This window comes from Oratosquilla oratoria, chromosome 34 (genome assembly GCF_046742065.1).
Source record: "Oratosquilla oratoria isolate Oo_2021 chromosome 34, ASM4674206v1, whole genome shotgun sequence".
In the NCBI taxonomy this organism is placed as follows: Eukaryota; Metazoa; Arthropoda; class Malacostraca; order Stomatopoda; family Squillidae; genus Oratosquilla; species Oratosquilla oratoria.
In genome coordinates this window covers 17,389,342-17,406,208 of record NC_134810.1, presented here as the reverse complement: position 1 = coordinate 17,406,208, position 16,867 = coordinate 17,389,342, and the positions used below count along the sequence as shown (strand labels likewise).

General features: G+C 40.5%; 1 protein-coding gene across 1 annotated transcript in view; it reads left to right on the top strand.

Annotated features, from left to right (window-relative positions):
- Positions 1-16,867, top strand: part of LOC143018410 (uncharacterized) — a 49,916-nt gene that overhangs the window by 32,715 nt on the left and 334 nt on the right. The window contains exons 3-7 of the mRNA XM_076173767.1: positions 3,742-3,877; positions 5,079-5,328; positions 6,119-6,219; positions 11,598-11,717; positions 15,151-16,867. The exon at positions 15,151-16,867 is cut by the window's right edge and continues 334 nt beyond it. Of these exons, the coding sequence (XP_076029882.1) occupies positions 3,742-3,877; positions 5,079-5,301 (359 nt within the window). The 3' untranslated portion in view covers positions 5,302-5,328; positions 6,119-6,219; positions 11,598-11,717; positions 15,151-16,867. The remainder of the gene's footprint in view (positions 1-3,741; positions 3,878-5,078; positions 5,329-6,118; positions 6,220-11,597; positions 11,718-15,150) is intronic.

Below are 16,867 nucleotides of genomic sequence, written 5' to 3'. Positions count from 1 at the left end.
CAATATCATTGCCCCAAATCTCAATTTCTTCATGCACCTGTCCATGAACAGCACAAACAGTAACGAAGATATCACACTACCTTGTCTTACACTCTCTCTTACATCAAACCGGTTGCCTTCCATTAATTGGGTCCTCACCGAGCTGACACTATTTCTGTAAAGAATCTTTATAGATCTAACTAATGAGGGTTCTATCACACACACACACACGCACACACACACACACACACACACACACACACACACACACACACACACACACACACACACACACACACACACACACACACACACACACACACACACACACACACACACACACACACACACACACACACACACACACACACACACACACACACATATATATATATATATATATATATATATATATATATATATATATATATATATTGGGTCTTCTAAGGTTTCCCATATATCTTTCCTTGATAACCTGTCAAATACTTTTTCTAGATCTACAAAAGCAATATAAACATGTTGGTCCAGTTCTTTTCCATTGTCATCTTCAGTGTAAATATTGCATCCGTTGTTCCTCTTTGGAAGTAAGTGTAAAAGGAGAGAGGGTGGAGGAAGTGGATAGCTTTAGTTATATGGGGTTGCATGTGACAGGAAAGGAAGGAATGGAGGTGAAGGTAAATTGTAGATTGAGAGAAGCAAGTGAATGTCTTGGGGGATTAAAAAGTCTTGTGAGAAATAGGTAACTGGGAATGGATACAAATAGGAGATTCTATGAAAGGGTGATTTTATCGACTGTATTGTATGGAGCAGAGACTTGGAATTTAAGAGAGGGAGAGGTTTGAGATTACATGTCTGAGAAGTATGGTAGGGGTTACAAGGTTGCATAGAGTGAGAAACGAGGAGGTGAGGAGGAGAGTGGGAGTGGAAAAGGCGATGGCAGGAAGGTCTGATGAAAGATTATTGGGATGGTTTGGACACATAGAAAGAATGGGTGATGAAAGATTAGTAAAACAGGTGTGGAAGGCAGAACTGGAGGGAATAAACTTCAGGGTACGACCGAGGGTGAGATGGTTGAACGGAGTGAAGGGGGCGTTGGGCAAGAGGGGAATGTCTGTTGAGCAAGGAAGGGAGAAGGCAAGAGATAGAATAGAGATGCGCGGAGAATAAATGTATATGGATAATACAGTTATGCAAGGCAGGGAGGGCTGGGGAGTAGGGGGTGCTCATGTGTGAATTATATTTTGACACAGCCGGAAGGTATTTCTCCCCGTATTCTTTTATTTTTTTCTGCATGAGGGGACGAAGAGGGGAGGTGTTACCGATCAGGTGAAACGGCCTTGCTGTGGATGTACTGTGTCTTGCTGCATTGCGTTTGACCCAGGGCATTTAGCGGATATAGGGATGACCCGTCATACATGAGGAGCTGAGATGGGAGGAGTGGAAAGGGTGGTGGAGGGGTTTGAAATGGATGAGAACAGTTACGTGACTGTTAGCTTCGTTGCCACTAACACTTAGTCACTTGTGTTATTATTCCGTAGGCCCCATGCCTTCTCCTTCTCTTAAGTATGTTTCCACCAAATCTTCTATAATCAGAGTTAATAATGTTTCTGGATGGGGTAAGCAAACTGGTGTAGAGTTCTTGATTTCTTCTTCACTAATTCTCTACATCGCTTTTTGATACGGTACACCAAGGGCTCCCCCCAGGGATCCTCTTACATCCCACCAAACTGCCTCTGCTCCGACGTCACTATTTGATGCATCCAATAACTTTGAATGTTACAAATAAATGCCACCCTTTTAGGGCGCGTCTTTACGTCCATGCACCAATAATTTTTCACATCCTCCACCCTTTTCTCCAATCAGAAAGACTGTTATACTGCCACTAGAAATCTTGTTTACGCAAGCAATTTGTCGCAAGTAGAACGAGCTCTGTGTTTACATATTAGTCACATCAGCACCTTTGATCGCCGCTCCAACCAATCTTTACAATATAAGACGGTAAGCTAGAATATGCAACTCTCTGCAACTTCCAGTCGGCCATTGTATCATAACAACAGGATAAATTTTACATATCGTTTCACCTACCCCTCGATCTACCTAAATGTCTACCTCTATCTACCGGCCTCTTACAGTAACTCTGACTTAGCTATCTCCCTTACAAAGGAGAAAAAGTTCTTGGTACACACACACACACACACACACACACACACACACACACACACACACACACACACACACACACACACACACACACACACACACACACACACACACACACACACACTCACACACACACACACACACACACTCACACACACACACACACACACACACACACACACACACACACACACACACACACACACACACACACACACATATATATATATATGTATATATATATATATATATATATATATATATATATATATATATATTACAACCAGAATGCCATTTAATTCTAAGCCATCAAGGCCGACATGCATAAATTGAAATGTGGTACTGCCAAGGACTCGAACCCCAGCATCCTCATAACAAGTGCGGTAGTGACTTACTAACTAGGCTATATATCTCTCTTGATAGCCTAGTTGGTAAGTCACTGCCGCACTTGTCATGAGGATGCTGGGGTTCGAGTCCTTGGCAATATCATATTCCAATTTCTGCATGGCGGCCTTAATGGCTTAGAATTAAAGTGCATGGTGGTTGTTAAAATGAATGTATCTCTAATCACTGGGACTTATTCAGTGTTGTACATATATATATATATATATATATATATATATATATATATATATATATATATATATATATATATGTGTGTGTGTGTGTGTGTGTGTGTGTGTGTGTGTGTGTGTGTGTGTGTGTGTGTGTGTGTGTGTGTGTGTGTGTGTGTGTGTGTGTGTGTACGTAAAGACTGACAAAATATTGAGGAGAGGTGGCAAATGAAACGTGTGTGCACATATACACACACAGGGGTGTAGAGGGAGTTGGGAGATAGTGATGATGAAATAGTACTGGGATGGTTTGGACACTTGGAAAGCATGAGTGAAGAAGAATTAGTAAAAGAGGTGTGGAATGCAGAGGTGGAAGGAGTGAACATGAGGGAGTAACTAAGAATGAGATGGATGGATGGTGTAAAAGGGGGATTAGGAATGAGGGTAATGTCTGTTGAGGAAGGAAAGGAAAAGATAGAAGATAGGGGTGAGTGGATGATGCTGTGATGCATGGAAGGAAGTGGGTGGGGGAGTAAGTGTGAATGATATCATGGCGCAGTCTGAAGGGATTTCTCCCCGTCTTCTCTTTTTCTGCATGAGGGGACGGAGATGGGAGGTCGCCGATTATATGAAGCGGCCTTGCTGTGGATGTGCTGTGTCTTGCTACATATCTTCTGACCTAGGGCTGTGGGTGAAATGCAGGGATGACCCGTCATCCAGGAGGAGCCAAGATAAGAGGGAGGGAGGGGGGTGAATGGCCGTGGAGTATGTTGGGATTGAATGGGTGGGAGTGGATTTTATGACTTTGACTACATTTCTTGTAAGGGGGAAAAAGCCGTTGATATATGTATATATGTATGTATGTATGTATGTATATATGTATATATGTATATATGTATGCATGTATGTATGTATGTATGTATCTGTGTGTGTGTGTGTGTGTTTTTGTCTACTTTTTTTTTGCTGACAGAAAACTCAGACTAGATAGCTGTGTGACGTTTCGCTTAATCAGTTACGACGGTAAGATCTGTGAATGCCTTCCATGCAGGTGCAACTGGTGAACCAGCGTCGACAGAGAAAATGAGAAGGCATCCTCGACAGATCGTGCTGTGGACTTCCTGGCGAAGTGGATCCTCCTTCACTGGTACACTTCTCGCTAACGCTGTGAATAAAACTTACTACAGGTTAGTTGATCAAAATAATAGTATCTACGTACATATGTTTAACACACACACACACACACACACACACACACACACACACACACACACACACACACACACACACACACACACACACACACACACAGGAGGTGTTGATATAATACTACGGGGCTCCTTTGTGCAGTGGTACCGTTCACGACCACTTAGCCAGCGATCCTATATTGAGCCCAGCCCAAGGCTGAATTTATTTCAGCATCGCTGCAATGCGAGCCGGCACTCCAACTCTGGTAGGAAAGGATTGTTTTGTGTATGCGTGGAAAGTGACAACATTACTCATAGATCAGGCAATACTGTATATAAGGTAATAAGCTCTGAATCACACGCGCGAAAAAATATGTATTATTTCATCAACTCCAAGGTCGTCACCAGCAAGTATATAAATCATTCGCTTTAAACAGAATAAGTAGATTGCTTTATCCAGTGGATGATTAGAACCGATGACCGCAATATTTCTAATTCCCAACGTAGTGACCTCGGATTCTGGAAGGTCGCCTCATCGTGGATCTGTAGCAGACAGCGAAGATAGAGCAACTATAGTCACACCTTAATCACATTCTTGTTGGTCTAGATGTAACAAATATTTGGTGTTCCCCCGGAGGTGAATGAGGGGTGACTATAGTTGTTGTTACAGGTGTTCGAAGATATGTTAAATATGAATCTGTGATTTTCTTTTTAATCTGATTAAGAGGTAATAATAGTTTTTTAATCTTCGCTGTCTATTTCAGGTTAAATAATGTGGTCCCTGGTTCCATTCCCCAGTGACAAAATATGGTTGGGGTTATATATTTTTAATGTCACATCCTCTAGCAATGTGTCTCTTGATGTCTTTCTTTGTGTCTATTGAGATCTCTTCTACTACCATGTCTATAGGTATAAATTAGGTTATGGCAAAGGTCTCTAAGTTCTTTTCTCTTTCTTCCGTATGACCTTGCCTTTTTTACCTTCTTGCTTCATGTAGTTTGTGACTGGTTTCAAGAAGGCTTTATTTTTCTTCAACTCCTATGGTAATCTATCGTAATGAGGAATTAGTTTACCAATCCTCCCTTTTCTTTTTTGCCCTCATTATTTCATCTAGCTGCTCGTATAGCCCCATTCTGAATTTGTTTATACTACTTTCAGTACTCATCGTTCCCATAGTAATCGACGTGGAATTTGCTTTCAGCTATGAACCATTGCACATGAAAGGACCCAGAATACTGAAGGATCAAGAATCTATAGGAGCAATAAAATTCATGAAGGCATTACTGCTTTGCGAAATGTACAAGATGCCTGACTATGTATCGTACACTTATCGCATACCCTTTTTCCTAGGAGAAAACAAATATCTTCGCGATTATGTGCGAATGAAAAATAAAAAAAACCTGGAAACAATGCAAGAAGCCTGACGAAATGCCAATGTTCACTTAAGCAAAGTAAGTATAAAGGTCGAATGTTAAAAAAAGAATGCTAGACTATACCGTTTCTTTCGTTCCGGTGATCTCTATCCTGGATTCTCTACGAGCCACTAAATTTTTTTTTTTTCAAACCATTCCATTACATTTTATGGCTTTGAAAATTAATCTGGGATTTACAAGGAAATTTTATTCAGTTAAGAAAAATTCCATAGGGAAAGAAAGGATTAATATATTATAAAAAATAGATGTATAAATATTTGAAATATACTAGAAAGCAATATAGTTCAAGCTGGAAAAAAATTAATTAAGATCTTAGTGTGGTAATTTGAGTTTGTATTAGGGAAAAATCAGAACACGATTTTTATCAAATCATTCATCCAATCCGCCGTTGCCAGCAAAAAGAGGTAGCTAGTCATAAGAGAAGAAAATCATCATCTCTTTCGTTACCATTGCACGCCCTACTTGTGGTCCTTCCCGCCTAAACCATAAAGCGAAGACTGCACCTCGTCACTTTCCCAAAGATACTTCTGTTCAGCACGCGGCACGCCCCTCTTGGAACAGTCTGTACATTCGTTTCGAACTCCCTCTGTCGCTTACACACGTTTTTTATTTATCGACATCCTGACTTCAGCCCATCTGTTCACCTTTCCCTTGGTCTTTTCCTTGATCTCGCTCCCGTCAACACTGATTCGTGCAGCGTCCGGGGGTATCCAGTTCCATAACATGACCAGACCGTCTCTGGCTGATGTCTTCTACGCTTTCTCACAGTCACATATTAATAACACTTTTTATTTTTTTTGATGAACAGGTGATTCGTTTGAAAGTTGCTTATTCAAGGAAGCTTCTAGAAGACCCTTCCTTGGACATTCAAATTGTGCATTTGATAAGGGACCCGAGAGCAGTATACAAGTAAGGAAATAATATATTTATTATAACTATTGAGTCCTTGCTTACTGTTACCAGGATATAAACTATTCACTGACCAGTTAAGAATTCAGAATGCCTTGTAAACAGCTTTTACAAAAGCATTTGTTATAGTTTTCATGGTAACCATTGTGGCAAATGTAGGGTTTCGGACGGTATATTGTACTTAAGAGATTTGTTTTTCTAAGGGAACTAGCCTACGGTCCCTGCTTCACAGGGGGCTCGGCCTTCGGCCCCTTTTCAATATCTACAAGATGAGGGACAAACAAAACATAGGTTAGCAAGCAATCGTTTATTCTAACCTTTCAACACACATGTTACAACTTTGATCTCTTTCGAAGGAATTCAACTTCTTCGTTTAGACCGCGTTTTAATGGCCCAGTCAAATTTAGAGTAAACTACCGCAACTCATTCTTGAAGTCTTCCTTGAATTCTTCAAATCTCTGTCTGGTGTATTCTCTGAAGTCTTCCTTGAATTCTCCAAACCTCCTCTGAAATCTTCTTTGAATTCTTTAAATCCGCCCTTTGTTGTCCGGAATTAAAAATAAATACAACTCGCCGACCGAACTCGCCGGCCGAACTCGCCGGCCGAACTCGCCGACCGAATTCGTCAACCGAACTCACCAACTGAATTCGCCGACCGACCGAACTCGCGACTACACTCGCCGACTGAACTCGCTGATCAAACTCACCGACGGAACTCACCAACCGAACTCATCGACTGGGTTCGTCCACAGATCTCTCTGACCGAACTCGCCGACCGAGCTCGTCAACCAGATTCACCGACCGAACTCGCCGACCGAACTCGTTAACCGGACTCGCCGATCGAACTCGCGGACCAAACTCGCCTGTGTAGAGCCTTTCTCTCCTTAACGTTCTTGTCCTTAGAAAGACTTAAAATAACCAATGAGCGGGTAAATTATTTTTACCGCTCTATTGACAAAATGTCACAATTTGGTTAGTTTAGCAAACTAGATATCTTTAAAAAGTTATTTTTCATTTATACTAAAAATATATATTTCTCAAAAGAAATCGTAAAAACTAATTAATAATAATATCGGTACTGAATTAAAAAAGCAAAGAAAGAAAAAAGGAAAAATATAAAGAATAAAAAATGGTAAAGAAAAAAGAATAAAATAAATATAGGTATAGGTATATACATACATGTACCAAAGGCCCCCTCCCTCCTACACGTGGAGTAGCCAAAAAGAAAAAGGCATAGAAACCACTCCCACCCATTTCATTTCCTATATATTCCACTCCCCTCTACCCTCCTCCCACCTTCTTATCTTAGCATCTCCTGGATGACGGGTCATCCCTGCATCCTGTCCACTGCCCTGGGTCAGAAGCAGTGTCGCAAGACACAGCATATCCACAGCAAGGCCGCTTCATAAATTCGGAGAGCCCCCCTCTCCGTCCCCTCATGCAGAAAAGAAGACGGGGAGAAATCCCTTCGGGCTGCGTCAAAATTTTTCTCATACATACTTCCTCACCCCCCATCCCCCACCCACTCTCCCTCATGCATCACAGCATCATCCATACACAACCCTTCTCCATTTACCCCTATCTTCTGTCCTCTCCCGTCCTTCCTCAACAGACATTCCTCTTTTTTGTAATGCCCCTTTCTTCCCATCCATCCATCTCATCCTAGGACGCCCACTCATATTCACTCCTTCCACTTCTGCCTTCCACACTTCCTTTACTAATATTTCTTCACCCATTCTTTCCATGTGTCCAAACCACCCCAGTACTCTTTCATCAACCCTATCTCTCAGCTCACTTTCCACCCTTGTTCTCCTCCTCACCTCCTTATTTCTCATTCTATCCAGCCTAGTAACCCCTATCATGCTTCTCAGACATTTCATCTCAAACACATTCAAACTCCTTCTCTCTTCCTCTCTCATGTCCCATGTTTCTACCCCGTACAGTGCTGTTGGCACAGTCACTCCTTCATATAACCTCCTCTTAGCATCCATTCCCAGATGTCTATTTCTCATTACACTTTTTAATCAACCAAGGCATTTACTCGCTTCTCTCAATCTACATTCTACTTCCACCCCCACTCCTCCCTTTCCTGCCACATTCGCACCCAAGTATCTAAAACTATCCATTTCCTCCAGTCTCTCACCCTTTATACTCACTTCCAGCCTGCTGTCACTCTCTCTCCTTGTACATCTCATCACCTTACTTTTATCCACATTTATCTTCAGCTTCCTTCTTTGACACACCTTCTCAAACTCTGTCACTAACTTCCTCAATCCCTCCTCTGATCCTGCTACAAGCGCAGTGTCGTCAGCAAACAACAACTGGCTCACCTCCCACTTTTCTCCATTTTCTTTAAACGTCTCCGACCCCTGATCCACTACCCTTGCATTCACCTCTCGCACCATCCCATCCATGTAAATATTGAACAGCCAGGGCGACATAACACATCCCTGACGAAGTCCCACCTTTACCTCAACCCATTCACTCTCTCCATTTCTAATCCTAACACAAGCTCTACTACTCTCATAAAAACTCTTGACTGCTCTTAACAGCTTTCCTCCTATCCCATATATCTGCAGTACCTCCCACAGTGCCTTCCTGTCTACCCTATCATAAGCCTTTTCCAGATCCATAAAAGCCAAAAAACATCCTCAACTTTTCCTATAGCTTTCTCACATATCTGTCTTACCACAAAAATCTGATCTACACAAACCCTACCTGTCCTAAACCCACACTGTTCCTCACCAATTGCTCCCTCTGTTCCTCACCCAATCCTCTCAATCAAGTCCCTCCCATAAGCCTTCCCAACTACACTCAACAAGCTGATCCCTGTGTAACTACTACACTCACACTTGTCCCCCTTTGCCTTGTAAAGCGGAACTATACAGGCACTCCTCCAATCCTCTGGCACTCTACCCTCTCTTAAACAAACATTAAATAACCTCACCAGCCAGTCCACCAGACCCTCCCATAAGCCTTCCCAACTACACTCAACAAGCTGATCCCTCTGTAACTACTACACTCACACATGTCCCCCTTTCCATTGTAAAGCGGAACTATACAGGCACTCCTCCAGTCGTCCGGTAGTCTACCCTCTCTTAAACAAACATTGAATAACCTCACCAGCAAGTCCACCATAACTGTACCTCCTTTCTTCAGACATTCTGCATGGCATCCATCCAGACCAGGTGTCTTACCTGCTCTCATCATCTTAACAGCTGCTTTCACTTCCTACTTCCCTATTTCTCCTCCCTTTTCCTCACTCATCACTCTCATTTTCGTAGCGCTTCCCACTGCAACTTCCTTTCCCTCCCTATCCTCCTTCACATTTAGCAACTCCCTAAAATACTCTGCCCACCTTCCTTTCACTGCCTTCTCTTCCATTATCATCTCTCCATATGCACCTTTTACCTTTTCTTCTCTACTTGATTCGCCTCCTCTTCCTCTTTTAATTTCCTTCCAAAACATCTTTTTATTACTTTCAAATTTTTTATGTCATACTCTTACCCCATTTTACACCTACTCTCCTCTTTGCTTCCTTTATCTTATGCTTGCCTTCCCTTCTCTTTACTTTGTACCTCTCATACGATTCCCTCGTCCTAATTTGTAGCCAATCTATGAATGTCTGCTTCTTCTCCTCTACACCTTTCTTTGCTTCTTCATCCCACCACTCACTACCCTTCCTTCTATTTCCTTCCGCTCTCTTTGTTTCACACACCATCTTTACACACCTTATGACTCTCTCTTTGAACCATCCCCATTCCTCCTCCACTCCTAGTTCTTCTCTATCCTTTACTCCCTCCCACTCCTCTCTCAGCTTCTTATTATACTCATTCTCCTTTTTTCTCGTTTAAGCAGTTCACTCTGTGTACCTCCCTACTTTCTGCCCTTTTCCTCTTTCTCCACCTATTCTCCATTCTCAATTTACCTTCCACCAGAAAACTACCTGATATTCCCCACTCTCTCCCCTTAGGACATGTACACCCTTAACTCTTCCTACCATACTCCTGGTCACCCCTATATAGTCCATTAACGCTCTATCTGCCACCCTTCTATCCACCACCCTCTCCCATGTGTATTTACGCTTGACTTTCTTCCTAAACACTGTATTTGGTATTATCAACTCTCTTTCAAGACACATCTCCACCATCAATTCTCCACTACGATTTTTACCTGGAACTCCATACTTCCCAATCACTCCGTCTATTGGTTTATTTCCTATCCTAGCATTAAGGTCTCCCAATACTAAAAGGGTGGTCGGGAAAAGCAATGTACGTTCGAGAGTAGTGCTTTAACTTTAAAGTGATAGAATTGCTATTGAAAACAATCACAATAATAAATCTATTAGGAAAATATATTACGACAAACATGGCGCCCTCAGGTAAGTGATATACAAAATTTCTTCTTTCAATAATAAATACCATTGTTACTATTATTTTTTATGTTATGTTTTCTAACATGAGTTCTATTATAAACAAAATAAAGAAATTATAGATGTTGTTAATATCCGAAACCCTATAGATACCAATATCATGAGAGTATTGAGGAGTCCACGGTGCAGGATTTGAATAGTAGTGTATCGTTTTGAGAATGTTGTAATCCTGATCCTACTGAAATCTGCAGGATTGTGCATCCTATGTTTGAAGAGAAAAAATACTATCTCAAGATACGCTCTTCACTATTTATATATGATCAGGTTTTAGGATTTAATTGGAAGGAAACCGTTAGATATCGAATTAAATTCTCCTCGCAGTGTGTCTACAGACCTATGGCAGTTATCCATAAGATTATATTCCAAACATTTAATTCCTTGATGATATACAACCACATAGAAAACCGAGAATGTATTTGAACCATGTTGACCTAAGAACCACACTTAACTGCACTTCCACATATTGGTATCGAACAATAAAAGGAAAAGGAAAAGAAAACTTACAGGCTACACAAAACTAGGTTAATAATGATTGTCTGTACTAAATGAAATCTAGTGAAACACTTACACTCAGAAACCAAAATAATTCTCAGAGAACAGAGCGTAGAATGACCAGCACACAAGAACCCTCAAACCCACTCACCTATCACATTACATGTTTGATGTTGAGATGAAAGACGGTGTGTTATGTATACATGTATCAGTGCTTAGTCCCCCCTCTGCTCAGTGATAAGTTGTATTTTTCTGTTTGGCTAAAGTTTTGAGATTTTATTCGAAAGAGAAGCTACGCCAGATCTCAGAAACCTCCTCACTCATGTGACACACGTGATAGATTTTTCACAGACAGGATCATATCTCTGACTGAAAGGGGAAAGGTACACAGTGGCACAAGGATATGAATGAAGTGTTAATTCCACTTATAACCTACCTCCTCGACTGCCACCAGCTCACGAAAAAATGTATATTGGTGTAAGGCGCAGAGCTGCCGAGACATCGACACTGTGTGTTCAATTCTATGGGAAGACGTCCAGCAGATTAAACAGCTCCAACGAGATTTTCCTACCAAGTACGTTCGTATTACCTTTTGTAGCAAAGATGTCTCATTTCAAATACATATATACATACATTCATACATACATACATACATACACCAAAAAGATATTTCCCCATTATAAGGCATGCACCAATCCTCTCACCTACCACAAGCCCATCCAACACCCACCTGTTGTCACTTTTATCTTAGTTCCTTGTGGATGAAGGGTGATCCCTAACCCGCCCACTGCGTGGATCAGAAGCACTGCAGCAAGGTAAAGCCCCTTCACGTTGTTTGGCGACCCCCCCCCTTCATTCTCTCAAAATTAAATAGCAAATAATTCACAATCAATCTCCACTCACACCTATCTCTTGTCCTCTCTCTTCCTTGCTCTACAGACATTCCCCTTGTACCCAAGGCCCCTTTCACTCCATCCGTCCATCCCATTCTCGGTCTTCCCCTCAGGCTCATTCCAGCCACCTCTGCCTTCCACACTCTTCTTACTAATTTTCTTTACTCATCCTTTCTATATGACCAAACAATAGTCTAGTCAAATTAGGACAAATAAATAAACAAATGATAACAAGCTAACAACTGGTGAATGACTTCTTTAGACACTTAGAAATAACGTATCAAAAGTCCCCATCGGTCCACCCTAAGCTTCGTCCGCCATCTTGGAAAATGACCGTCAAATTTCAGGTTTCGCTATTTCCGTGAAAACTGTTGATCTGACGAAAAAAATGTTTAAAAAGTATTATTTAGAAGTAAATTTCTACAAAACATGCTCTCTGCATATTTTCGCTACGAGCGATCATTTTAAAGATATCCACAGTTTTGTAACCATATTCAATTCTTTGCTGATCCTGACGTGATTTTCTTCACTTCCTATAGGTTCGGTATCACTGTCATTTGCTTATTTTTTTAGATTTATAGTATTTTTATAGTGTTAATCTATATATTGTTTTTATTTCGGAATATGGTTTCAAAATGGAGGGAACCACAGATCAAAATGAATTATGCCTACTTTGTGAAGAACGCTTAATAGAAGGTGAAAATATCTGTGTTAAGAAAGGGATGTCGACACTTGTTGAGTCAAGTAAGAAGAGAGGAGATGATAAATGGCAAAAGTGGGTTAATTTATCAGTTGTTCAAGTACATGTAAAGTGCAGTAAAGACTATGCTAGAAAAGAATATTACAGCTGCTAATAGAAAAGACACAAGTGACCAAGAGGAAAAAGGGTCACCTATTAAACAGAAACTAAGATAAAAAGAAACTGGTTTTGACTTTAAGAAAAAGTGCATATTTTGTTTTGAAAAGCGCTTTGAAAAAGCTGAAAAAAGCTCTCCATAGACGGCAGGTAGTTAGTAGTGTGATGACTTTAGACTCTGGAAAAAAACATTGATAAAGCTAAAGATCGTAATGATGACTGGGGCAAAAAAGTAAAAACGATTGTAGTTGGTGTCCAGTGTTTAGTTGCAAAAGAAGCTAGATACCATAAATCATGCAGCGCCCTTTTTTTTCTGTGAAAAAGCAGCACATAAATTCAACAGGCAAACGTGGACGACCTGATGATGAAGATATTGTAATTCGCTTGGAGGAAGTTTGTTTATACATGGAAGAGAGTAACGACTGTCAATTTACTTTGCAGGAATTGCTAAATGTAATGCATCAGAATCAATCCTGCAAGATAAGTGCAAGCTATCTGAAAACCAAATTACAGGAAAAGTACGGAATTAATCTAATCATAACCACCCTCTAAAAAGACACCCATAGTATGTTTTCGAAAGCCAGGAGATAAGTTGCTATGTAATTCATGGTATAATGAAAGACTGCATAGTAAGGAAGAGGAGCGATTGAGGATTGTTAGAACTGCAGCAGCTATTATTAAGGAGGACATCAAGTCAAAGGTATACGACTCCTGCAACGTCCCTGATTCCCTTCACTTTTTGTTACATGAATTAAATGAAAAAGGAGGAAAGGGAAATATTGACAACAAACACAGGGTATTCAATGCCATTGCTCATTCAGTCCTACAAGCAGTGCGCCCAAGGACATTTATCTCCCCTATTCTACTCAGAGTAATTGTTTACGTACTCAGAAAATTTGGATCCAGACTTCTGGTGTATGTTATACATAGACTGGGCTTCTCTACAGGGTATAATGAAGCAATACTGTTTGAAGCTTCTTGCATAAACCCACCCCTCCTACTATTTTATCTGATAGTTTCATGGAGTTTGTTTTTAATTATGCAGACTTCGATGTTCACGCAATAGATGGTTTTCACACATTTCACTGCATGGGAGGCATTGAATGTGTAACACCGGCAGGCTCAATGATCAAACCTGGCGTAATTAAAAGTGTGTTTTGTCGAGGGGTTTCTTGCTCAAACTCTACCATCTAATCCGAGGAAGAAATAATGGATGAATTAGAGATTCCCTCATGTGATACAGATGACAATGACACTGAAGATTTTGAAGAATTTATTGAAGATAACCAACATATAACAGACCATGAAACAGAAGATGTGAAAAAAAAATTAGCTGTGGAGATCCTGGTGATTCAGGTACACAGGGATTAAGTGTTTTGCCATCTACTTCTACTGCAATGGAGCATCCAAGGAAATCGTCAAGATCACACTTTTAGTGTAAGAAATTAAACATATGACAGAGAAGAGAGATGAGATATTTGTGGATTAGTCCCCAAAGGGATACCACATTTAAAAAAAAGCGAGCCTTCGTACTCAACCTCATAGGTGGCGTGGAAAAAGTACCAATATCATATATTGCACTCGCAAAAAATTGATATATCTATCAAACTATCACTCGTAGAGTGAAAATGCATATAACCGTTTTGTAGAGAATTGTATGAGCTTAATAATGTACTTGATAGTCATTTTCATCAAATTAACCATTTTCATAAAAAAAAGTGAAAAAATTAAATTTGGCGGCCATTTTCCAAGATGGTGGATCGATGGGGACTTTTGATATGTTATTTCTAAATGTCTAAAGAAGTCATGGGCAAATTTTCAGTTATAATTTTTTTTTCATTTATTTGACTAAAATATGACTATGACTGGACTACAACCCATTATTTGATCATCCCTACCTGTCACTCTTTCCTTCCCCACTGTCCACCTCACCACCTCATTACTTATTCTACCTGTCCTCATATCCACTCCCGCCATACTTTCATCTCAAACATATTAAAAATCCTCATTTCTGCCTCCCTTACATTCTAATATACAGTACATTTTTTGCGTCGCATGTAGGAGAGGTGATGGTCCTTTGGCAACCTCCCACCTGACGGTAATTGTATGAAATAGAATACTCAGTGTATTTATAGATCACATTATATATGTATATGCGTGTTTCTCGAATACGTTTTGTGTGCCCGTAGAGAGGGAAAACTTGTGCTAATTCACTGATCCTTCGACTAACAAAACACTTTAATTCTGTTAACTTGCAGGTACATGGTCATCCGATATGAGGATTTGTCTCTTCATGTAAACAAGAAGCTGAAAGAAGTGTTCGACTTCCTTTCTTGGGAATTTACGGAACATACAAAGCAAACCTTTGAAAAATATACGAAGGTGAGAAGTATGAAAGGACTTTCTACGTACAAGCACACTTTTGCATGGAGAGATTTAATTTCTTTCGAAAGAGTGCAAGAAATACAGTCAGCCTGTTCAGAAAGTTTGAAATACTTAGGGTATCGCAGTTTTGATACAGTAAAGGATCTGCGAAATATGACTCTCCCAGTCTTAGTCAAGAATACTCTCGGCTTGCCCACTTATGAGTAGAAACTTTGTTGGGTTTTAAACCATTAAATCCCAAGTTTTTCTGGTCAAGAATTTCCACGGTTTTCTGTAATCTAAGTAATGTGTTATAATGCTGTATTTCCTGCAGTAAGCTTATAAGAAGCTGTCCTCACATAAGGACACTGGGATAATATAATAGCTCTGTATAATAATAAGATGTTAGCAAAGGATACTATAAAGAAAAATATATTCTTTTCTTTTTGTGTCTTTGATGCTGAAAACTTGTAAAAATAAATCTGATATTCTGAAAAACATGATATATAGTAACCCAATACAAATAAACTAAATCATGAAAGCCAATATATTATTTTGCATTCACGTTTTGTGAAAAGGGACAAAACATTCTATACAGTGTTACATTGCATTTAGCACAATATATTCTTGGTTTCTTGGAGCAAGGTTTCCTTTGGCACCGTCTTTGTTGTCCCCGTTTTGCAACAACATGGTCTTTTCCGTCATACCGAACATCAGCGAGTTTCGTAGATGGGCTTGGTGCGCTACTTTTTCTCCCCAGTTTTCAAGGGGATGGTTCAAGGAGGGAGTTAAAAGGTGTGCAAAGATGGTGTGTGGAACAAGGAGAGCGGGAGGAAATAGAAGAAAGGGTAATGAGTGGTGGGATGAGGAAGCAAAGAAAAGTGTAGAAGGGAAGAAGCAGGCATTCATAGATTGGCTACAAATTAGGACGAGGGAATCGTATGAGAGGTACAAAGTAAAGAGAAGGGAAGGCAATCATAAGATAAAGGAAGCAAAGAGGAGAGCAGATGTGAAATGGGGTAAGAGTATGACAGAAATTTTTTAAAGTAATAAAAAGATGTTTTGGAAGGAAATTAAAAGAGGAAAAGGAGGCGAATCAATTAGAGAAGAAAGGGTAAAAGGTGCAGATGGAGAGATGATGATGGAAGAGAAGGCAGTGAGAGGAAGGTGGGCAGAGTATTTTAGGGAGTTGCTAAATGTGAAGGAGGATAGGGAGGGAAAGGAAGTTGCAGTGGGAAGCGCTACGAAAATGAGAGTGATGAGTGAGGAGAATGGAGGAGAAATAAGGAAGGATGAAGTGAAAGCAGCTGTTAAGATGATGAGAGCAGGTAAGGCACCTGGTCTGGATGGATGCCATGCAGAATGTCTGAAGAAAGGAGGTACAGTTATGGTGGACTTGCTGGTGAGGTTATTCAATGTTTGTTTAAGAGAGGGTAGAGTGCCAGAGGACTGGAGGAGTGCCTGTATAGTTCCGCTTTATAAGGGAAAGGGGGACAAGTGTGAGTGTAGTAGTTACAGAGGGATCAGCTTGTTGAGTGTAGTTGGGAAGGCTTATGGTAGGGTCTTGACTGAGAGGATTGGGAGAGGAAGAGAGGGAGTAATTGGTGAGGA